General features: G+C 56.7%; 1 protein-coding gene across 1 annotated transcript in view; it reads right to left on the bottom strand.

Annotated features, from left to right (window-relative positions):
- Nucleotides 1-24,209, bottom strand: part of LOC128829283 (alpha-2-macroglobulin-like protein 1) — a 59,426-nt gene that overhangs the window by 12,196 nt on the left and 23,021 nt on the right. Inside the window, exons 10-26 of the mRNA XM_054014630.1 lie at nucleotides 23,769-23,994; nucleotides 23,408-23,534; nucleotides 15,748-15,869; nucleotides 15,141-15,192; nucleotides 14,468-14,542; nucleotides 12,798-12,971; nucleotides 12,243-12,324; nucleotides 11,804-11,960; nucleotides 9,477-9,551; nucleotides 8,794-8,950; nucleotides 6,920-7,131; nucleotides 6,455-6,670; nucleotides 6,180-6,304; nucleotides 5,650-5,740; nucleotides 5,160-5,228; nucleotides 4,608-4,710; nucleotides 3,877-3,918 (exon numbers count right to left, since the gene is read on the bottom strand). Coding sequence (XP_053870605.1) covers nucleotides 3,877-3,918; nucleotides 4,608-4,710; nucleotides 5,160-5,228; nucleotides 5,650-5,740; nucleotides 6,180-6,304; nucleotides 6,455-6,670; nucleotides 6,920-7,131; nucleotides 8,794-8,950; nucleotides 9,477-9,551; nucleotides 11,804-11,960; nucleotides 12,243-12,324; nucleotides 12,798-12,971; nucleotides 14,468-14,542; nucleotides 15,141-15,192; nucleotides 15,748-15,869; nucleotides 23,408-23,534; nucleotides 23,769-23,994 — 2,105 coding nt within the window. The remainder of the gene's footprint in view (nucleotides 1-3,876; nucleotides 3,919-4,607; nucleotides 4,711-5,159; nucleotides 5,229-5,649; nucleotides 5,741-6,179; nucleotides 6,305-6,454; nucleotides 6,671-6,919; nucleotides 7,132-8,793; nucleotides 8,951-9,476; nucleotides 9,552-11,803; nucleotides 11,961-12,242; nucleotides 12,325-12,797; nucleotides 12,972-14,467; nucleotides 14,543-15,140; nucleotides 15,193-15,747; nucleotides 15,870-23,407; nucleotides 23,535-23,768; nucleotides 23,995-24,209) is intronic.

Here is a 24,209-nt window from a genome sequence, read left to right on the forward strand (position 1 = left end):
ATGAAAGGCAGTGACCTCAGCACACCACCATCAGATCTCTTGATGACAGAATCGCACAATTAAGTAACTAAGACTCACGTTGCAGACAGACATTTTGGGTACAGACTAATTGCCCTCAGATCTATTGTTCTGTTGGGAGCGGGGGTGCGAGAAGAGATTTTTACTCACATGCCCACTATTTCTATTCCTGTTTTCTTGCACAAGGATCATTGATCTTCCACATTTGGGTGGAAGGAGGCCCAAAATAAAGCTCCAATTTCTGATTCTAGTCTATATAGACTTACATCACCATAATATCTGAGCATCGACCAGCAAGGTATTAAGTGACATGATTATTTGTTCTCACTTCTTCTCCCCATTGTTCCTGGGGGAATTCTGTACCATTGCACAGTGCAGAATTCACACCACATTAATATTCTGTGCAGAATTTCCTCCCTTTCCCCCAGATTTGGCATTGCAGAGCTGCTGGCTGCCACTAGGGGCCGCTGGACCCAGCAGAGTCCAGCTCCCAGTTTGCACATAGGAGATGCTGCCAGGGTAGGGAAATGGAGATGAAGGGTTCCTGGCACACCCTGAAAGGAGGAGGTGACATGCAGGAAACTCCATACAAGCACAGGGTCCAGCATCAGGTTGTTTCTCCCTCTGGCTCCCTGGACTTTGGAAAGGGAGGGGTGTGAGTGTCTGGGCGTGGAAGGCTGCAGCTGGGCTCTGGGGGATGGGAGGGGGTGCAGGTGTCTGGGCCAGGGCGGCCCTGTGGCTGGCAGGTATTTTGAAAAATTACCAAAATAATTGAAACCGGTGTGATTATATAGTGTTATTTTGACAAATTAAATACGCAGAATTTAAAAATATTGTTTTGTTGCAGAATTCCCCCAGGAGTACCCCATGGAGAAAGCTCTGTACAGTGGAGTATATTGTTGTGGTTGAGGTTTTTATTATTATTATGATTATTATGATCTGGTTTGCACAGGTTTTACATAGATGGAACTCCAGGGGATTTCAATGCAGTTCCTCTTGATTTGCATCTGTTTATAGCTGTTTAAGAGAGACCTGAATCAAATCTGACTTCAGATTTCAGTTTTCAGTGTAACGGCCTCGACACCCGCCTGTCACGAGCACCCCCTCTCTGGCCGATAAGTGCCTACGGTCACTCCGTTTGGAATGGGGCAGCACCCACTGGTTCAGATTCTCTCTTTAGAAGGAATTTGGTCTGCAGAAGCATTTGGATTCACCGGTCTTTTTATGAAATACTGGATAAACACATAGAAATTGCCAGATTGGATCAGACCTGAGCTCCATCTAGTGCAGTATCATGTCTCTGATAGTGGCTAGTATCAGAGGTTTCAAAAGAAGGTTTAATAGCCTTCAATAGGCAGATGTGGAATAATCAGCCCTTCCCCACATCCTGCCATGATCTCTAATAATTAGAGATTGGTTTAAGCCCTGAAGTGTGATGTTTAGTATCCCTTAAGCAACCGCATCCATACACTATGCCATATAAAGCTGTCAAATCCCTCCAGTTTCTTTGCAATTCTGCTTTAACAGCTCTCCTAGGATCTACAGACATTTCCCAACTTCTCAGCTCACCCAGAATAAGAGCTCAGACCAGCAAGGTACTGAACTCGCTAACCCCAATCCAAGGAAACATAAGCACATGCTTAACATGCTTTAGACTGTAAGAAGCCCCATTGAAATCAAGGACTCTGGGGCTCTGGTCTCAGTTTGCACCTCCAGTCGCTACTGTAAAACTAACAACATTGAGCTACGGGCAAGTTTCAACCACATGCCAGGCTCCTTCTAGGATCTTTTGATTTTATATGTATGACCCAACAGGGCTCTCCTCAGGAATGGAGAGATTGAAGTGGTCTGAGGTATCACAGCCTAAACCCTAGGCCCGCTGCCTTTCAGACCCATGATGCCCAGTCAAACATTTCCCCTCTTTTCCATGCAATTTGCTCCCTTCTGCCTCCTACTGCTGCCACTCCCTTTCTGCCCTCACCCAAACACCGTGGAGTTTTCATCTCCCTCCCCTGCCCCCAACACAGCTCAGACCCAGGGCAGGGGGAAAAGCAATTCTAAAGGCTGGGGAGCCTGCTGCGTGGCCTACAGAAGCAGCGGTATCCTAGAGCTGAGAACTGTGCAGGCAGAGGAAGGGGGCAAAAAACAGAGCCATACCCAGCTACTAGCACCAGCCATCTTAACAAAAAGCATCACTTAACCCATGACAGAATCATAGGACTGGAAAGGACCTCGAGATGTCATCAAGTGCAGGCCCCTGCACTCATGGCAGGACCAAGCACCATCAAGAACATCCCTGACAGGTGTTTCTCTAACCTGCTCTGAACAATCTCCAATGATGGAGATTCCACAACCTCCCCAGGCAATTTATTCCAATGCCTAACCACCCTGACGATTAGGATTTTTTCCTAATGTCCAACCTAAACCTCCCTTGCTGCAATTTAAGCCCATTGCTTCTTGTCCTATCATCAGAGGTTAAGGAGAATAATTTTTCTCCCTCCTCCTTGTAACAACCTGTTAGGTATTTGAAAACTGTTATGTCTCCTCTCAGTCTTTTCTTTTCCACACTAAACAAACCTAATTCTTTCAATCTTCCCTCACAGGTCAAGTTCTGACCCCACAGGAGAGAGCAGGGGGGCTCCTTTCGACCGTGGGCCCGGCGCCACGGCGCCACTGGCACCATTATAAATCCGGTATTGGGGCTTACGTCTTGAGAGGGCTGCAGGGCTGACTCCATGAGGAGTTGCATAAGACGGAACTCCCTCTCTTTACGCGTTCGAGGTTTGAACGCTTTAGAAATTCTGCACTTGTCTGCTTGATGGCCCTCTCCCAGACACCTGAGACAGGAATCGTGGGGGTAGCCCGAAGGCATGGGCCTGCTGTAAGACTTTCAAGGCTTGAAGCCCTGAGAAGGCATGCCCCAGGGCCCCCCAGGGCAGTCGTTCGCAAGACCGCCCTCAACAGCTAAACTACACCTAATACTATAAAAGAACAATTAACACCTAGTAACTATTAACTATTTACAACTAAGATAAGAGAACGCTAGGGATAAGTGGAACACTTGAAAAGACAAGTGTTGCATCTGAAGAAGTGAGGTTCTTACCCATGAAAGCTTATGTTCCCAATACTTCTGTTAGTCTTAAACGTGCCACAGGACCCTCTGTTGCTTTGAAAAGACAAGAGACCACTGTTCCAACAACCTTCACAGGCCGCAAGAAGGAACTGAAGGGGGGTCGGACCGGCAGGGGCTTAAATAGATTGCCAATTCGGCGCCACTCCAGGGGGCTCCCCAGCCGGCCCGACAGGTAGCTGCTAGGGAAAAAGTTTCTGACATCCGTGCACGCAGCATGCGCACACACCTAACTGGAATTGATATGAGCAATCACTCGAAGAAGAACACGGGGAAACCCGCTCCGTGGGCTCCTCCAATCCCAGCCCCATGGTGGGGGGGCACTGCTCCCTACAGCACAGCCTGGATTCCTGGGCCCCACATCCTGCAGACAATTCCACCGCCCCACTGCTCTGGGCCAGGCGGGTTCCTTGGGGATTCAGTCAAGGACATCCCTTTGCTCAGTTCCAGGCCTTCTCCTAGCTCCCCCCACCCCCATTAGGCAGCATTGACTGACACCCCCCCTTCCTTCTCCCAGATCTTGGGGGGGGCTCCCTGCATCCCCTCAGAGACGAGCACTCGTCTCACCCACCCCCACCCCATGGCCCTTCCATGCTCCGGTCAGAGCTTGCCTGCAGGGCCTCTTGCTCTCTGCCCCGTCCCTGTGCTCTCGGAGGCCACGGACATGCCAGCGAAAGGCTGCGTTTCCACTGACAATAAAGCCCCCAGTGGGGGGGTGTCACACCTACCTGAGCTGCAGGGGGCGCTGTACTCAGCCTCTGTGTGTTCATCTGCAACAACAAGGGCCGTGCACCATGAAAGTAATGACTGCAGGAGAGACTGGGGGGGGGGGGCTCAGAGCCCCCCACCTCTCAATCCCACACAGGCAGAGTTACCCCAGCCACAGGGGAGCCCACCTATAAGTCTGACCTGTTAGTGGCAGGGGAGGGGGGTTAACCTCAGCTGTCTGAGTGGGGCTGTGAACTCTCAGGCTTGTCAAGGACCCCTCCAGGCACCAGGGGAACCGTCCTGCCACCTCCTGGCCCAGCACACAGGATTCTGGGGGAGTCTAAGGAACTGCATTGCAGGGGAAATGTGGGGGGCCCTGGAGAGGAGGGCCACACGTGCTCTGGCCATTCCTGCTGGGACGGCTCCAGTTACACCAGCCCCATGTGCCCCACTAGCCCGACGAGCACATGGCTGCCGTGTCCCGCCAGGTGAGCCGACTCCACAGATCAAACCCGGGAACACGCCCCCAGCAGGTGTCTCCAGCTTGACCCCCGCAGGCCCACGGCGGGTCGGCTGCCAGCCTCTGCCCAAGTGTTGGGCCAGGCCCGAGCACGGGGCCGAGATCAGCCATGGACACGGGTGACACGGAGCAGGGGGGATTGCAATGGCACCACCCTCTATCCAGGCACTGACTGTGCCCCAGAGCCCAGGAAAGTGGCTGTAAAGGTGGCGGATCCCGGGCGAGACTCACCCGTCTCATAGTAATCATACAGTCTCACTGGGGCTGCTCTGAGATTCTTCATAGGGAAATCCTGCTCCAGGGAGAAGGTGAAACTCGCCGCCTCCTTCGTCAGCTACCGAGAGAGCGACAGAGCGAGCGCCTGGGCTGAACGTCTGCACTGGCAGCTCGAACCCCCTCCTCCCCGAGGCTCGCACTGGCCTAGCCACTTCCCCCTGCCCCTGCGGCCTGGAGCAATGAGAAAATGCTCCCCCCAAATCCCTGTTCCACCCCCCTGCAAAATATGACCCCCTTTCATCACACTCAGGGCCCAGCTCCAGCTCCCCAACCCTGAGCTCCCCGTCGCTCCGTTCACGGTCCTCCCTGGGGTTTGGCTGAGTCTGGTCCCATCTTCCCATCCTTTATGGAAATGGGTCACTTGGAACCAGGGGAGATTTCAGTGACCCCATGCGGTGCGTGTGACACAGAGCCCATGAGAGCAACCGTAATGGGGGTGGAGCCAGGGTAGGACACGCCCTCCCCATTCACACCAGGCCCCCAGAGCCTGGAGCCGCCTGCACTCACCTGGTCCAGATAGAGCGTCACCTGGTCGTTCTGCACCTCCAGCCTCTTCACCAAAGGCTGCTTCTCCAGCTAGGAGCAGAGGGAGGAAACAGCTGAGCCAGGAACGGAGGGGCTGGGGCCGGAGTCACTGCTCTGCTGGGGGCTGGGACATGGGGCACCAAACGCCCCCGTGGCAGAGGGGCCTGGCTGCCACCTCCCATGCCAGTCACACCTGAGCACTGGGTGTCTGCTGGGGGGGGGGGGCGCTAGACATGGGCGTTGTGTTGTAGGGGGAGCTAAGCAGGGTCAGGACCTGCTCAGTGACTGGATGGGAGACCCAGGGCTGCACAGTGCCCCACGGCAGGGGGCAGGGCTCTGCAGGGGGAGCTCCCCCTGGGGGTCAGAGCTGCAATCTGTGCTCTCCTGCGGGTCTGGACTCTCCCCCATGGATCAGCCCCTGGTTTCATGCTGTGTGACTGGCCCGGCCTGTTCTCCTCCCTGGGAAGCTCACCTGCCGCAGGGAGCTCTTGACAGGGGTGTAGCCGGACGGCAGCTTGGCCTCGATGATGGCCATATTGGAGGCTGGGCGCTCCCCGCTGTACCTGCAACAGGAGCCGTGCACTGAGATTGGTGTTTGCCCTGGTAACAGACCCCAGGGGGATGGAGGGGGAGGAGACGCCTCCCGTCTTCTCGGCCCTGCAGGCGTCTCTAATGCCCTCTGCCTGCTCTGGGCTGTGAGCCCCGCTAGCCCCCGGACAGCCCTGAGCTCCCCAGCAAGGGGCCCCGGCCCCAGGAGCTCCTTGGGAGCTGACTGTCCATTAGATCAGCCCCGGGACCAGCCCTTTAGTCCCTGGCACATTCCAAGGGGCCCCTGCCTCTGCCCTGAGCCCTGTGGGGGGATGGCTCCCCCGGCGATTGATTCCTGCCCCATACCGGCCCTGCAGTGGGGCGGCTCTGCCCCGGCCATTTCCCTGCTGCCTGGGGCCTGCCCCTGCCCCCGGGCGCTCTGACCCAGTGGGGGTGAGGGGCTGGGGCTCGTACCGGGCGTGCAGCACGAGGCTGAAGCGGGATCTGGCGCTCTCGGTGCACTCCTTCGGCTCCGTCTCCACCCGCAGGTCAAAGGTCACGACACTCTTTGGGGGCGGCACGTTGTAGCGCAGAGTCAGCTGGGAGACAAGCAAGAGGGTTGGGGCAGAGCCTGCTGCCTCCACTACCACAGATCAGAGCCTGGGCCCAGAGCCAGGCGCCGTGGGGCAGGGCAAGGGCACAGCCAGTCACCGCTGGGCCGGCTGGTCCCCAGGGGCTCCTGCACTCACCTGCACAAAGACACAGTCCTTGCCACTGGCCCGCACCGTGTACTGCCCGGGGATCTCCTGCAGGGCTGCTCGCTGCAGCACCAGCCGGTTGGCATTCTCCACGTGGAATTGCTGCCGGGCCCCAGCCTGGGAGCTCACCGTCACCGACACAGCCCTGCTCGCGCTGTATGTCAGGGCTGCGTATTTGGCCAGGGCCTGCAGGGCCACCACCGTGTCCTGGGGAGGAGAGTCACCGAGCTGCTGTCACACTCTGGGGAGAGGAGCCTGGCTCAGACTCACTGCAGCAGGATCGGGACCCGCCGGGGCGCTGACACCGAGACCCCGGCTCCCAGCCCCTGAGGGCAGGGGTCTCTGCACCCAGGACGGGCCCCAGTTCAGCTGCGGAGATGCTGCCCCCGGGGGGATCCTGACCCCTTCCTGCACCTGGCCCCCAGCGCTGGTTTGCCCCAAGGGCAGGGGTGTTACCTGCATGGAGGCAAAGCCCCCAAAGGGTTTCTGCTGCTTGCTGAGCCAGCGGACAATCTGGGCGGCGGTTGCCACGTCGGCAGCAGACACATTGGGCAGGGAGAGATAGGCCAGGAGCACGTAAGCCGTCATCTCCACCTCCGCCGACGGGGCCTGGTTCCAATAGGGGCTGGGCAGGGCCTTCACCTTCCTCTGCCAGTGCAGCTGTCCCCCTAGGAGAGGGGCCGAGGAAAGGGCAGCCCCACGGCTGCAGTTACAACACAGTGCGTCACCTGTTTGCTTTCCAAAGGGGCCCCAATGGCTTCCCAGGCCAGTGGGACTCCTGCTCCCCACTGAATGCAGCCACCTCTGGGGCAGGACACGGCAGCTGATTCACAGCGCACAGGAGGGCTACACAAGTGTAACACAACACCCCTGGGTGGGTCGTCAGCAGGGACTGAACCCTGGATGTCTGTCTCGAAACCCCTGAACCTCTGCTGCCCAAGCTACAAGCTGAGCTCCACTGGGTCACGGGGTCTTGGGACCTTGCAGACTGTTCCTGTAACCTATGGCCTGTTTTACCCCAGTGTGGCCCCCCAATATCCCCAGGAGCAGAGCCTCCTCTCCCAGGGGCAGGGGCCAGGTATTGCACCCAACACTTTTCCCGCCTCGGGGCGGGGCAGGAGGTGACACACACAACTCGCGGGCACAGACCAGCTGCAGCCACCACGCTGGGCTTGGAGAGAAGGGACTTTTCACCTGAGCCGAGACATGACAGAGCCGCCCAGACCACGCAGGTGGCTCCTCTCTGTGGGGGGACGTCTCCCCAGGGCCTGGCAGGAACCGAGCGCGCCAGGCCTCAGCTCCCAGCACAGCTCAGTCTGAGCTCAAACGGCGCCGAGGAGACGCGCAGAGATCACTGGGGCGTGGTCATGACGAGTGTGAGGGACCCAACCTGGGCCCCATGCCGATGGCTCCTTCAGCTCAGCACCGACGTGGGGCAGCGCCACCTCCTGCGTCCCCAGCTGCACTCCCAGTGGGCATAGGGCCTCCCATGGGACCTCCCGCCCTATGGGGAGCTGGCCCCAGGCTGCATCGCTCACACCGTGGCTGGGCTGGGAGTGGAACAAACCCAAGAGCATCTGTGCAGGGACAGGCTAGGGGAACGAGCTGGGGGACAGGCAGCCTCCCAGCAGGAACACGGGGACACAGGGTGCAGACAAGGGTGAACCCCCAAGGCCTCCTCCCCTGCCCAACTCCCACGCACAGAGACGGCAGGGCCTAGCCGGCCACCAGCCCAGTGCTGCCCGTTCCCCTCCCAGTATTAGCCGGGCCAAGCAGAGAAGCCTTGGGCAGGGACTCCCCAGCTGGGATGTCTCCAACACAGGATGGGGGCTGGGATCCTCTAGCATCTCCCCAGGGCTCGGTTACGGCCCGTTCCCCTTGGGAGCTGCCTACGCAAGGCCCTGCGCCACGGGCTCTGAGCCCACTGGACCCCGTCACGCTCCTGGCCCCGGGCGCATAAGAGGGCTGGGTTCGTACATGGCGCTTTACCCCTCTAGGTTCTCAGCTCCAATCCCCCCAGGCTGGCAGCGACCCAGCCTCGTCCCCCTTCGCTCCGTACGCTGGGCCCTGGGAAATGGCGGGACGATCTCACTCCAGCTCTGAGGGGAGAAGTGTCCCCATGACAGAGCCCAGCGCGTCGGCCCCTTGCTGGCAGCCTCAGCAGAGACCACGGACTGACTGGGCCACAGAGACCCAGCTCCCCTGCCAGGCTGAGGAGGCCCCGGGGCAGGGGGGCACCTGGGTGGGCAGGGCCATGGGGGGCAGCTGGCCCTGCCCTGTGTCTAGAGGCTGGCAGCGAGGGGAGCACTAGAGCGAGGTGCTGCCGGTACCGGCGCTGACGCTGTGCTGGGCCAGGCGCTGCAGAAGGGCGCCCCGCAGCTCAGTGCTCCCCGCCAGCCCGAAGGCGTAGGCCAGCAACGCCTGCGTGTAGAGGTCACTGGTGCTCGACTTCCGGAGGCACTGGAGGGCCCTGGTCACCATGGGGTCCTGGGACGGGGGAGACACCGAACAGACTCCCCGTCAGGCTGAGACGGCCAGAGGAGATGCCCCGCGCCTGGGTGTGTCCCACGACAACCACCCCATGGGGCCCTAATACCCCCTCCCGCCACCCTGTAATCACCTCCCCCGACCCTGCCCCCACCGCCACCCGCACCCTGCACCCCACAAGCCTCGCCAGACCCCCTCCCCCGAGCGCTAGACACCAAAACAGCCCGGCCCCTCCCCAACCTGCTGAATCTTCCTCCGACCCTGACCCCAACCCAACTACCCACAGCACCCTGACCCCCGCCTTGGTACCAACCCCCACGACCTGTCAACTTCCCCTCCCCCTACCAACCCGCCTCTCCACAGCCCCCCACAGCACCCTGACCCCCGCCTTGGTACCAACCCCTCCCCCCGACCTGTCAACTTCCCCTCCCCCCACCAACCCGCCTCTCCACTGCCCCCACAGCACCCTGACCCCCGCCCCGAATCCTGCCGGCCCCTCCCCTGGGACAGCCGGGCTTGGCCTCACCGTGAGCGGCTGCCCCAGCTCCAGCAGCACCACCGTGATGTAAGCCGAGAGAGAGAGCTCGTCCACCACGCCGCCCTGACGGGGATGGAGACATCGGGAGTCGGCTCAGACCGAGCTACGGGGCACGTTGCCAGGAGCAGGTGAGCAGCTGCCCAGGACAGGCCCATTAGGCCAGAAAAGAACCGGCTCCAGCGCGCCAGGTGGCTGGGTTTGGGTCCCGCCTCCTGCTGGGTCCTGTCAGGCCCATCTGGGTCCCAAGCAGCTGCCCCAGTTGTAGCAGCCAGGGAGGCCACACGGTGGCAGTGAGTTCCACAGGCTACTTCAAGAGAGGCAGTAGCGGCTGCATTGCCAGGGCTGTGCTAGTGCCAATGTAGGAGTCAGGCCTGTATTTTCACCTGAGATAGTATTTTGGGTTTTGCTTGTCTGTTTGATTCTTACTAATCTGTGTGAAAAAAGGACAAACACACTGTGCATGTTGCTGCTGCCTGGCCACTCCCAGCTGGGTTTGTTAGTATAATGGGAACAGCTACGAGCAGTTAAATGTTACCGGGCATGGTGGGAGCACTAGCGTAGCTAGCGGGGTGCAGGGAAAGCAGCCGCTTCCCTCGCCTTTCCAAAAGCGGCCGGAGGAGCGAAGGGGGACCCAGGTTGGCGGCCCGCAGCGCGGCCCACTGCCATGGGGGGGCGGCGGGCGCGGTCGGAGGAGCGGGGGGGGGGCGCAGCATGGTGGCCGGAGGAGCGGGAACGGCCACGGGGGTGGCATGGCAGGGCCGGAGGAGCCATGGAGGGGGAGGGTCGGTGCGGCCGGAGGAGGAGCCAAGGGTGTGTGGCCAGAGGAGGAGCCACGGGGGGGTGCCTTTTTTATCTTTGCTCCCCCCCCTCTTAAAAGCTGGCTACGCCACTGGGTGGGAGTGTAATATCTGAGCGCACTCTTTAAGACTGCCTCCACTCCTATCTCAAGGCAAGGTCAAGCAACCAGTTGGGAGGGGCAAGGAGGGACTGGGGGAAGGTATAAAACACTAAAGGCCAGAGAAAGGCCTGCCCCTGACCGGAGCACTCCTTACCCCTCCCATGGGGTACAAAAGAGGTGGGACAAAGACCCTAGACACACAACCCCCCAAAAGGGAACATGACCATAACTTGTAAGGGGTGGGACTGTGGGCCTGCCTTTCAGGTATAAATACGCCTGCTGAGAAGGTGGGGATGGGACATTTGGAAACAAGGCTCTGAGGTGTCAGAGTTATGAGACACATGCTTGCTGGAAACTAACCCCATAACCATCGCATTGCCTGCACTTCAGAGTTCTGCTCATCTGCTCTCTGTCTGCGTCACAAGAACCAGGGGAGAGGATGAAGGGAAAGTCGTCTAACAATGGCAGAACTGGACTCCAAGTATAAAACCCTATCTGAGCCCCCCTGGAACCAGAGGCTGGGAAGTTGGTTTGAACTGACATTTGCCAGATTTCCTGTGAAGACCAGGGGCCGTTTCTGCAGAGGCTGAGGGATTCGCCCCTCGCTGGGCGAGTTCCTGCTCATTAAATAGTCCCCCCGTGCGGGAATCTGGACTTTGCCTAAGTTTTGTCTCCCCCCTCTAGCTGCTAAACGGCCGGTACAGCCCCAGCCCCTCCTGTAAAGTCCCAGTTCCCTGCAAACTCCAGGGCAGTGGCAGGAATCGAGCTGGATGGGAATTTCCTGCTGAAATGATTTCTCGAGAGTCGATGCACTTTCCACAAAACCAGAACTCTGTGGGAAAACGTTACTTTTGCTGAAACATTTCGATTTCTGTTGGGAAAATAGAAACGCAACATTCTGCTGTGGGTCGGCGGGGCCCAAATCGCAGCCTCTCGGGTTGGCAACCTGAACCGAAACCTTCCACTGTGAACCCGTTGAACATTCAGCTGCACCGGCCTCGTTCCCCCATTCCTCCATGGACTTGGCTCCTTCAGACTACATCTCCCATGATGCACCGTGACCGCCCTTCTGACTGAGCTGCATGGGGAGTTGTGGGAGTCACATGACTTGAGGGCTGGGCTGAGCCCTGCCCCTCAGGTTCTCCATGCCAGGCAATGAGTGCGGGGTCTGCTCAGTGCCCGCGGGGAGACCGGGCTGTGCAGGAGCCAGCGGGGGCTGGGCCAGGGCTGCTCCCTCGTTCGGTGCAATAACCCGCTGCCCCGGCCGTTCCAGCCATTCAGCCATTGCTAAAAACCCAAGGAAATCCCCCAAACCGAAACAGGTCACAACAACCAGCTGCCATGAGAGGCCCGCACCCCCTTCCCCAGCTTGTCCCCTCCTCCCCCATCCCATCAACCCATCCCCCCAGCCTTCCACCTGCAGGGCCTTGTTCAACAGCTTCCCCACACTGCGGAAGCAGCCGGTCTTCCGCTGGTGGCGCTGTAGCCACCTTAGGGCGTCCTCTAGGTGCTTCTCGTCTATGGAGATGTAGGATCTGGCCTGGCCAAAGGACTTGAGAACGAAGGCCGTCAGCCTGGGTGGGGAGAGACCCCGTGAGAGGGACAATCTGCAGGAGATGCTGCGGGCCAGGAGGGAGGTGCGTGGGGGACGGGACTGGGGGTGAGCATTGTGGGGGGTGAGCAGAGCTGTCAGGGGAGCCCAGGACGGGAATGGGGTGGGAGTTTGGAGTGAGTAAGTGGGGCAGAGCTGTGTGGGGAGCAGGAATGGAATAGCAGTGGGGCTGGGGGTCAGGCTGCAGCCCGGTAGGCCCTGCCAACCCAGAGCCCTGACTCGCCCGTGCCGTGCGGCCCCTCACCAGGTGTTGCCCGTGGCGTTGCTCTTCCTAAAGGCGCTGTAAGAGCCATCGTTGTGTTTGTAGAGCAGCTCGCGCTGGTAGCCTGCGGGGACGGGAGAGAGACAGCGAGTCCTGGATCCGCTCACCCCCAGGGGCTAGAATCCATCCCCACCTGCGCCCCGTGGGGCCCGCTAGCCCTCCCCTTCCCCATGACACTGAGACTCAGAGATTCCAGGGGTCTGTTTGAATAGGGGGACAGAGTTAAGGCTGAATAGGGCCCTGATCCTCCAAACCCTCCAGCGCTCCGACCTGGGGCCGGATCCCAACCAGCGCCCCCTAGAGGGGAAAGGGCTCCTCTCCCATTTCCTGAACCCTGAGTCAAACAGTCCTTATGTCCTGGGCCTCAGAATTGGTGCCCCAGAGAGGAAAGGCCAAGGATCTAATTCCCTGATCCCCAGAGCCAGCCAGGGCCCTGATCTGGGTCTGGATTGGAGCCTGGGCCCCAGAGGTGGCATGGACAGGGCCCTCGCATGGCCCCGCCATGCCCTTGGAGTGGAGAGGCGGGAGGACACTCACCTCTCCGGAGGAATCCCTGGGCCTTGTCTCTGATCTCCGGGCTCAGCTGCCCTGTCTTCTCCAGGTACTGTTGAGTGTAGATGTTGGGAGCGAACCAGACCATGTTCTCCTCTCCATCATCATCGGACATGTCCAGCAGGCGGTCTATGTTCTGCAGAGCCGTGGCCATTATGTCTCCAGGCACCAAGGGAGTTGGGGGAGCAGAGAATTACCAGGCTGCACAACAGCTGCCCTGTCCCTAACACCATTTCTGTAGAGCCCTGGCACGCAGGGGCCCAGAGACCCCAGTTTGATTCAGGCTGGGTGGGGTTACATGGATAGAATCATAGAATATTAGGGTTGGAAGAGACCTCAGGAGGTCATCTAGTCCAACCCCCTGCTCAAAGCAGGACCAATCCCCAACTAAATCATCTCAGCCAGGGCTTTGTCAAGCCGGGCCTTAAAAACCTCTAAGGATGGCGATTCCTCCACCTCCCTAGATAACCCATTCCAGTGCTTCACCACCCTCCTAGTGAAAAAGTGTTTCCTAATATCCAATCTAGACCTCCCCCACTGCAACTTGAGACCATTGCTCCTTGTTCTGTCATCTGCCACCACTGAGAACAGCTGAGCTCCATGCTCATTGGAACCCCCCTTCAGGTAGTTGAAGGCTGCAATCAAGTCCCCCCCCCCCACATACACACTCTTCTCCTCTGCAGACTAAATAAGCCCAGTTCCCTCAGCCTCTCCTCATAAGTCATGTGCCCCAGCCCCCTGATCATTTTCGTTGCCCTCTGCTGGACTCTCCAATTTGTCCACATCCTTTCTGTAGTGGGGGGCCCAAAACTGGACAAAATACTCCAGACGTGGCCTCACCAGTGCCGAATAGAGGGGAATAATCACTTCCCTCGATCTGCTGGGAATGCTCTTACTAATGCAGCCCAATATGCCATTGGCCTTCTTGGCAACAAGGGGACACTGCTGAATCATATCCAGCTTCTCGTCCACTGTAATCCCCAGGTCCTTTTCTGCAGAACTGCCGCTTAGCCAGTCGGTCCCCAGCCTCTAGCGGTGCATGGGATCATTCCATCCTTAGTGCAGGACTCTGCACTTGTCCTTGTTGAACCTCAGATTTCTTTTGGCCCAATCCTCCAATTTGTCTAGGTCACTCTGGACCCTATCCCTACCCTCGAGTGCATCTACCTCTCCCCACAGCTTAGTGTCATCCATGAACGTGCTGAGGGTCCAATCCATCCCATGATCCAGATCATTAATAAAGATGTTGAACAAAACTGGCCTGAGGACTGACCCCTGGGGCACTCCACCTCATACTGGATGCCAACTAGACATTGAGCTGTTGATAACTACCCGTTGAGCCCAACAATCTAGCCAGCTTTCTATCCTCCTTATAGTCCATTCGTCCAATATTTGGTGATGAATAGCCAAGATGCCAATGTCCTGGCACAGCTTCATGGCATCACCGCAGGAGTCTATTGCCCTCACTGGGGACGAGGCCCTGGAGCACAGACTGCAGGGACCAGTCCTGCCCTGGCCCCAGATACCCACAAGATCTCATTGGTCTTTTCCAGCCGTGATGCCCCAGCCTCTCTGATCAGAGCGCTGGGTCACAGACGGGCTGGCTGGAGAAGGGCACCGTGCCCTGGCAGGGATGGGGCAGGAGAATTCCTTACCATGGACAGTCACATAGGCCCGCTCGGACCCCGCCAGGACGTTCGCAGGCAGCTGTAAGGAGATTTCTTCGGAGGCTGTGTAACACAAAGGCAAAGACACACCCTTAAAGGCCCGTTGGCACCTGCCCCTGCCTCCAGCCAATCAGTTCCCTCCATTCCTCACCATCTGGGGCTCTCGCCCAGTCACAGCCCCTCTCTCAACCCCAAGCTCCCCCCGCCGTGGCACATACGTGCCCGTGAGGGCGAGGGTTGGGGGTTCTCAGCGGAGGGTCCTGCCCGTGGGAGTCCGTCCCTCTCCTGGCCTCAGAGAGCTGGTGTGACGAGCTCTGCAGGGAGCATCGTACACACGGGCCCAGGCTGCAGGGAAGAGGAGCTGGTGCAACAGGGGCCCAGTGAGACTCGGGAGCAGGAGCCGGACGTTCTCGAGCCTTCGGCCCATGGCAGACGGTTCCATAACTGCCCACTAGGGGGTGCATCTTCCCCGGGCAGCTGGGCCTGGACCCTGTCCCAGGCAGGACATTGGCCTGGATGCCCCCTGGTCCGGTCCGGCCTGGCGGCTCCTGTGCCCCTAGCTGGGCCATCCAGCGGCTCAGCCATCACTGACGTGCCGCAGCCAAGAGACTCCCCGTGTTAGTGACACCCACTGAGCCCCGCACAGGCGCTGGGATCCTACCTTCCTGGCAGAGCAGGGAGCTGTGCGCCTTCTCCTCCAGGATCCCCCCCGGCTGTGGGGAAGGAGCATCAGACAGAAGGTCAGGAGAAGGGACCGTGCACGTCACAGCCTGACAGGGCCTGCTGGGTCAGCCAGTGCCCCTAGCCAGGGCAGGATCATCCCCTACAGCCCGTGCTGTGGGGCTCGGGCACATCCAGCTCTCAGCGCCCCAGCGATGGGGCTCCCGTCCCTTCCCCGGGGAGACTGTTCCCAGCCCAGCAGATCTCGCGGCTTCTTCCTCTTCAGCGCGGAGCTTCCCTCTGCTAGTTCCCTCCGCCCCCTCGAGCTCTCCCATGTGTCACACTCAGCCACCCCCCTTGGGGCTAACCCCATCTCTGTCTGCCCCAGGACTCTCCCGCCAGCTCCCTGATCTCGCTGGGACGGGGTCGTGTGACGGGGCAGTGCAGGTCAGGGTCTGGGACGCGGATGGCACGGTGCTGGGGTATTATTTTCTGTGGCAGGACAAAGAACAATCACAAGTGCAGACTCGGCCCATGGCCCCCAGAGGGTGAGACCCAGGCCCCGGATCTCCCTCTGCTCTGCCCAGAGGCCCCGACCAGACACTGACCTGGACCAGCAGGGGCTTTATCACGGTGTCCACTCGGCCCTGGGCCAGCATCACGGCCACCTCTGTGCCGCACAGCTCCTCGGTGCGCAGAGCCTCGGTGCTGACGGTGACGTTCACCTCCCCTGCCGAGCAAGGCGGGAGATGCCCCCATTAGACAGACCAACGGCCCTGCCCGAAGGAGACAGGACCCCGGGTCTGAGTGAGGGGAGGATAGTGGAAGGGGGAGGGGAGAGGGTGGTGAAGAAGGGAGAGAAAAGCAGAAAAAGAAAGAAAATGGAGAGAGAGAGTGGGGGTGTGATAACTGAAGGGGGGACAGCTCCCTTTGAAGGACACCCAGCCAGCCAGTTGGATGTAAAATCCCTCTTGGTGGCTGTTCTCTGGTTGCTTTACCTGTAAGGGTTAAAAAAGTCCCCCAGGTAAAGAAAAGGTCACCTGACCAAAAGAGCCAATGGGAAGGCTAGAACTTTTTAAAATTGGGAAGGAAGCTTCCCTGTGTGTCTGTGGTTGTTCTCCGACTCCGGAGAGGGGGGAACAGAGCAAAGGCAGGACCATGACTACGCTATGAGCAGCTCTAAGCCAGGTCTGAGAAATCATCAGATTGTACCTGGAAATACTGATTTGAACCCCCCCAAATGTGTAAGTAAATTAGGAATGTTTAGAAAGACGCAATTAGGTTTTTTCTGTTTATTTTTTTAAGGCTTGTGGACTCCTCTGTGCTAACCCCAGATGCTTTTGCTTGCTTGTAACCTTTAAGCTGAAGCCCCAAGAAAGCTATTTTGGGTGCTTAATTTTTGGAATTGCTCTTTTAAAAACTAGCAAAAGCCGAAGTTCCAGATGTATTTTCTTCCTTTTTGTTTTTAATAAAATTTACCTTTTTTAAGAACAGGATTGGATTTTTGGTGTCCTAAGAGGTTTGTGTATGTGGTTTGATCAGCTGGTAGCCACAGCTAATTTCCTTTGTTTTCTTTCTCAGCTCTTCCCCGGAGGGGTGTGAAAGGACTTGAGGGTACCCCACAGGGAGGAATTCCCAAGTGTTCCTTCCTGGGTTCAAAGGGTTTTTTTTGCATTTGGGTGGTGGCAGCGTTTACCAAGCTAAGGTCAGGGAAAAGCTGTAACCTTGGGAGTTTGATACAAGCCTGCAGTTACCAGTATTAACTTTTAGAATCCTTGTGGGCCCCACTTCTGCACTCGGCGTGCCAGAGTGGGGATTCAGCTTTGACATGGTGGCAGAGCAGTGGGATCATTTTGAACCAGAAGCACAGACCTCAGGATTTTAAAAGGACTCATTTTTCCTTTTGGCTTCTTTTCTTTTCTTTGCTGTCTGAGGAGGAACAGGCACGCCAAAGGATTAGCCTGCAAAGACAGGGAGTCCAACTTTTTTTTTTTTTCTAACTTCGTGGCAATGAAATAGTTAGGCTAGAGTAGGGCAGCCCAGTGCAGAAGGTTGAGGTCGGGCACGAAAACCCTAGAGCAACCAGTCTACCTAAGGCGGCTCGCCACGGAGAAGACAGACCCAGATCAAGCCCAGACATCCAGCTCCATGACGGAAATGAAGGGAGGGGATGGGGGACCGGGAACTTCCCAGAAGGGAAGGGTCAGCCCTCCCTCGACCGAGATCCAGGTGCAAAGCTAGAGGGATGCCCTTAACCCAGACCGAGTTTTGACTGCGGAAGACAGGGATTTCTTCCTACAGATGATGCGCTTGGAAGCAGAGGACAAAAGAGAGGTGAAGTGCTTGGAGTTGGAAGCGGAGGAGAGGAGACAGGCAAAGCGCTTGGAGGCAGAGTTAGAGCTGAAGTGCTTAGAGCTGGAAAGGGCTAAGCTGGGTCCACCATGTAACCCTAACAGTCCTTCTCCAGGTACCGTTCCCCATTCCAAGAAATTCCCCACATACAAGGTAGGGGATGATACAGAGGCCTTCCTAGAAAATTTCAAAAGGGCCTGCCTTGGGTACAACTCCCCTATAGATCAGTATATGGTGGAGCTGAGACCGCAACTCAGTGGACCCTTAGCAGAGGTGGCAGCTGAAATGCCTAAAGAACACATGAACGAGTACAAAATTTTTAAACAAAAGGCTAGAATTAGAATGGGGCTAACACCTGAGCATCCCTGTCGGCGGTTCAGAGCCCTAAGGTGGAAACCAGACATGGCATTTTCCTGACACGCCTACCACATTGTAAAAAAATTGGGATGCCTGGATATCAGGAGCAAGTGTTAAATCTCTGGAAGATCTATCTCTCCTAATGCAAATGGAGCAGTTCTTAGAGGGTGTTCCTGAGGAAATAGAAAGGTACTTCCTAGATGGGAAGCCCAAAACTGTAATTGAGGTGGGGGGATCGGAACCAAATGGATGGAGGTGGCGGAGAAGAAGAAAGCTAGTAGCAGTTGGTGGGATACCAGAAGGGACAACCAGAGACAACACCCCACCATCGGAGTTAGCCCAAGGCCCCACCTCACAAGGAGGAGCCCTCCACACAGCCAGGGAGACCCCCGATGCCCTCTTGTCCCACCACCCCACTCTCCAACCACCCGCCTCGCCCCAGCCCACAGTCGGCTGGGTGATGTTTAAATGTAATAAGCTGGGGCATGTGAAGGCCAACTGCCCCAAGAGCACCAGCCGACTACAACTCATCACCCCGGAGTCCCACCAAAAACCTTGAGGCCCAGATGTCTCGCAGATACCCCCAGAGTAAAGGGAAACTGTGAGTGTGGGCGAGAGGAAGATTACTGTGTGGAGAGACACTGGCGCACAGGTGTCAGCTATCCGCCAATCCCTGGTGGACCCTAAATTCAGCGACCCAGAGGCCCAAGTGACGGTGCAACCCTTTAAGGCCAACTCTTCTAACTTGCCTACAGCCAGGTTGCCTGTCCAGTAGAAGGGCTGGTCAGGAATACGGACTTTTGCAGTCTATGACGATTATCCCGTTCCCATGCTGCTGGGAGAAGACTTAGCCAACCACGTGAGGCTAACAAAAAGGGTGGGGATGGTCACCCGCAGCCAGGCTAAACAGGCCTCCACACCTAACTCCATTCCTGAGCCTCCTACAGGGACCCAGCCAGAGGTGGTGGAACCAGACCCCAGACCAGAGTCTATGGCAGTAGTTGTAAATTCAGTTCCTGGGACCCAGGCAGAACCAGCCCCAGGATCAGAACTGGCGGAGCAGTCAGCACCAGAGCCCGTGCCTGCAACCCCACCAGAGTCAGGGGAGCCAGCACCAAAGGGTGCCACAGAGCCTGCACCTGCAGCAGCAGCTAAACCGGTGCAAGAGGCTCAACCGGAGCCTGAAATACCACCTAGTGCACCAGTGGAGAGCGGTTCACAGTCAACAGAAACAACCCCATCACCTGCATCGCTTCCAGTGGGAACAAGCCCAGGTCCACCACCCAGTGAGGAACTAATGTCTCCAGCCTCAAGGGAGCAGTTCCAGGCAGAGCGGGAAGCAGATGAGAGACTCAAGGGAGCTGGGACGGCAGCACGGAGTGACCCACCGCCTCTCAGCTCTTCTAACAGGTCCAGGTTTGTTATAGAAGGAGACCCTTTCTGGTGGGCACAAGGAGGACTGACATCTTCAGAGACAGTTGGTAGTTCCAACTAAGTATAGGGAAAAGCTCTTGAGCTTAGCCCACGATCACCCTAGTGGCCATGCTGGGGTGAACAGGACCAAGGACCATTTGAGGAAGTCATTCCACTGGGAGGGGATGGGCAAGGACTTTTCTACCTATGTCTGGTCTTGTGAGGTGTGCCAGAGGGTGGGAAAGCCCCAAGTCCAGGTCAAGGCCCCTCTCCAGCCCTCCCCATAATTGAGGTCCCATTTCAGCGCGTAGCTGTGGATATTCTGGGTCCTTTCCCTAAGAAGACACCCAGAGGAAAGCTGTACATACTGACTTTCATGGATTTTGCCACCCGATGGCCGGAAGCAGTAGCTCTAAGCAACACTAGGGCTAAAAGCGTGAGCCAGGCATTGGCAGACATCGTTGCCAGAGTAGGTTGGCACTCTGACATCCTTACAGATTCAGGAATTGACTTCCTGGCAGGGACCATGAAACCTCTTTGGGAAGCTCATGGGGTGAACCACTTGGTTGCCACCCCTTACCACCATCAAACGAATGGCCTAGTGGAGAAGTTTCATGGACTTTGGGGGCCATGATACGTAAATTCGTGAATGAGCACTCCAATGTGTTGCAGCAGTTACTCTTTGCTTGCAGGGCTGTACCACCTCCCAGTTTGGGACTTTCACCCTTTGAACTCATTTATGGCCACAAAGTTATGGGGCCGTTACAGGTGGTGAAGCAGGAATGGGAGGGGGTTACATCTTCTCCAGGAACTAACATTTTGGACTTTGTAACCAACCTGCAAATCACCCTCAAGGACTCTCTAGCCCTTGCTCGAGAAAACCTACAAGATGCTCAACAAGAGCAAAAGGCCTGGTATGATAAACATGCCAGAGAGCGTTCCTTCAGAGTAGGTGACCAAGTCATGGTCCTGAAAGCGCTCCAGGCCAATAAGATGGAAGCACTGTGGGAGGGGCTATTTATGGTCTGAGAGCGCCTGGGAGCTGTTAATTACCTCCTAGTGTTCCCAGACCCTACCCTAAAACCTAAAGTATACCATGGTAATTCTCTAAAGCCCTTTTATTCCAGAGAAATCAAAGTTCTCCAGTTTACAGCCCAGGAGAGAGATGACGCTGAGTGGCCTGAAGGAGTCTACTATAAAGGGAAAAGCAATGGTGGCATAGAAGAGGTGAGCCTCTCCATGACCCTTGGGGATAAGCAGCGACAGCAAATCCAGGAGCTGTGCACCAGCTTCACGCCAATGTTTTCAGCCACTCCAGGACAGACAGAACAGGTGTACCACACCATTGACACAGGTGATGCTCGCCCAATTAGAATAATAGAAATCTAGAACTGGAAGGGACCTTGAAAGGTCATCGAGTCCAGTCCCCTGCCTTCATAGCAGGACCAAGTACCATCCCTGACAGATTATTTTTGCCCCAGATCCCTAAATGGCCCCCTCAAGGATTGAACTCACAACCCTGGGTTTAGCAGGCCAATGCTCAAACCACTGAGCTATCCCTCCCCCTACTGGATGGCTCCTTAAGCCAAAACCACAATAGAAAGGGAGCTCAAGGACATGTTACAGAGGGGTGTAATCCGCCCCTCTGAGAGTGCATGGGCATCTCCAGTGGTTCTGGTTCCCAAACCAGATGGAGAAATCTGCTTTTGTGTAGACTACCGTAAGCTAAATGCTATAACTCGCCCAGAAAACTATCCAATGCCACGCACAGATGAGCTGTTGGAGAAACTGGGATGTTCCCAGTTCATCTCCACCTTAGACTTAAGTAAGGGGTACTGGCAAGTGCCGCTAGATGACCCAGCCAAGGAAAGGTCAGCCTTCATCACCCACGTAGGGCTGTATGAATTTAATGTGCTCCCTTTCGGACTGTGAAATGCACCCGCCACCTTCCAGAGTTTGGTAGATAACTTGCTGGCTGGATTTGGGGAATTTGTAGTTGCCTACCTTAACGATGTGGCTATATTCTCAGATTCATGGGCAGAACACCTGGAACACCCTCAGGCTGTCTTCCAGCGCATAAGGGAGGCAGGATTTACCGTAAAGGCCAAAAAGTGTCCAATAGGCCTAAACAGGGTAACATACCTTGAACACCAGGTGGGTCAAGGTACTATCAACTCCTACAGGCTAAGGTAAATGCTATCCAAAATTGGCCTGTCCCTAAGTCAAAGAAGCAGGTCCAATCCTTCTTGGGCTTGGCCAGGTATTACCGATGATTTGTACCACACTACAGCAAAAAACTTTCTGAGTGGGAAAGTCACTGGTCAGTCTCAGAAAAAGAATGTTACGCCATTGTGTATGCTCTGGAGAACCTACGCCCATACATTTGGCGTGTATGGGGGGATTCGATAGCAGCCTTCAACTACCTGAAGGGGGGTTCCAAAGAGGATGGAGCTCGGCTGTTCTCATGGTGGCAGATGACAGAACAAGATGCAATGGTCTCAAGTTGCAGTGGGGGAGGTTTAGGTTGGATATTAGGAAACACTATTTCACTAGGAGGGTGGTGAAGCACTGGAATGGGTTACCTAGGAAGGTGGTGGAATCTCCATCCTTAGAGGTTTTTAAGGCCTGGCTTGACAAAGCCCTGGCTGGGATGATTTAGTTGGTGTTGGTCCTGCTTTGAGCAGGGGGTTGGACTAGCTGACCTCCTGAGGTCTCTTCCAACCCTAATATTCTATGATTCGGGGATGGCAGTTCCACCTGCAGACGGACCATGCTGCACTGAAGTGGCTTCACTCAGTCACAGAAACTAACAAAATATTTCGTCAGTGGACTTTAGCTCTTCAGGACTTTAATTTTAAAATACAACACATTTCAGGAGCCTCTAACAAAGTGGCTGATGCACTCTCCTGGGAAGGTTTCCCAAAATCAGCCAGGTAAAAATGTCCCTGCATTCTAAGTCATTGTAGTCCTTGAAATGTAAAAAGTACTGTTTGGTTCTTCATATTAGTGACATTAGAGGTACATGTATCTTATTAACTCTGTTTCCTAAACCTCCAGGAAGAAATCCCATCCTAAACCAGGCTGGCCGGCACCGGCAGTGATTTGGGGGGCGTGTGATAAATAAAGTGTGTGGCTCCCTTTGATGGACACCCAGCCAGCCAGTTAGCTGTAAAATCCCTCTTGGTAGCTGTTCTCTGGTTGCTTTACCTGTAAGGGTTAAAAAAGTCCCCCAGGTAAAGAAAAGGGCTTGTGGACTCCTCTGTGCTAACCCCAGATGCTTTTGTTTGCTTGTAACCTTTAAGCTGAAGCCCCAAGAAAGCTATTTTGGGTGCTTAATTTTTGGAATTGCTCTTTTAAAATCTAGCAAAAGCCGAAGTTCCAGATGTATTTCTTCCTCTTTGTTTTTAATAAAATTTACTTTTTTAATGAACAGGATTGGATTTTTGGTGTCCTAAGAGGTTTGTGCATGTTGTTTGATTAGCTGGTAGCCACAGCTAATTTCCTTTGTTTTCTTTCTCACCTCTTCCCCGGAGGGGTGTGTGTGAAAGGGCTTGAGGGTACCCCACAGGGAGGAATTCCCAAGTGCTCCTTCCTGGGTCCAAGGGGTCTTTTTGCATTTGGGTGGTGGCAGCATTTACCAAGCTAAGGTCAGGGAAAAGCTGTAACCTTGGGAGTTTAATAGAAGCCCGGAGTGGCCAGTATTAATGTTTAGAATCCTTGTGGGCCCCACTTCTGCACTCGGCGTGCCAGAGTGGGGATTCAGCCTTGACAGGGGGAGAAAAGAGAGAGAAGGCCGGAAGGGAAGGACGGAGGGAAGTGGTGACTGGGGGAAATGGTGAGTAGGCTGTAAGGGGTTTCTCTGCTGGGGTTTCAACTCCTCCACACCCCACAGTTCTTCCCATCCCCTCCCCTTCCCCTAGTCACCAAGCCCTCAGAGACCCTGTTCTGCGCCCTCCTCGTCACTCCCAGCACAGAGCCTCCAATGCCCCTTACCCATCTGTCCCCCCATGCAGAGCCTCCAAAGACCCCTACCTGCTTCCCTAGTGCAAAAGCTCCAGCACCCCTTCTCTCCCCCCCCCACTGTGCAGAGCCCCCCACCCCTTCCCTGTCCCTCCCCTCCGGCACAGAGCCCCCAGCGCCCCTTACCCAGGCTGCTCGCCGTCACCTCCCACTGGAAGGTTTTCTCTTCGTCTGCACAGAGGCAGCTGGTGTAGGCGCCGTCCTCGCCTGCCTGCACCTGGAACTGCACAGACTCGGCCAGCGTCACTCGCACCTGTGGGGCCAACACGAGAGCCCCCTTATGGCTGTGGGGGACGCGCTCATACGCGCAGCTCCAGCCGAGACATGACCCCTCTGGGGCTCAGGTCCCCTCACCGCGATGTGCTGACCCCAGTGGTCACAGGGTCACAGCCAGTGACTGCCGGTGTCACTCGCCGGCCTGCGCCGCTGCCCAGCTCCCCAGCCCCAGGTCACCGGCCCCAGCAGCTCAGCCCCGGGCGGCACTCACCTTGATGCACTGCCGCAGGTAGTTGAAGACGGTGGCCTTTAGGGCGAAGGCCTCTCCCTGGATCACAGAGTACGGCAAGGCCAGCTCCACAAAGAAGGGTTTGAAGGCTGTGAAGGTGGCCATGGGCGAGAGGCCAAAGCCCACTTCCGCCGTGCAGAACATCCCAGCTTTCCACTCTGTGATGGTGTCGGGCACTGAGACTGGGATGTCCTTGGAGCCCCCCTCGCTGGGCCGGGACGGACACAAACAGAGCATCAGACACGTGGCCGCCCCGTGGGAAGTGCCCACGGGCACGGCCACCGGAGACGTCCCTGCCCGACCCTCCGCTGGGCTGGGGCCCTGGGCCGGTGGCACAGAAACAGGTCAATCCCGGACAGCAGAGAGGGGAAGAGCTGTCAGTGCCCCCCTCTCTTCCCCTCCTCCGCCCACGCCAGCTAGCGC

This window comes from Malaclemys terrapin, chromosome 25 (assembly GCF_027887155.1).
Source record: "Malaclemys terrapin pileata isolate rMalTer1 chromosome 25, rMalTer1.hap1, whole genome shotgun sequence".
In the NCBI taxonomy this organism is placed as follows: Eukaryota; Metazoa; Chordata; order Testudines; family Emydidae; genus Malaclemys; species Malaclemys terrapin.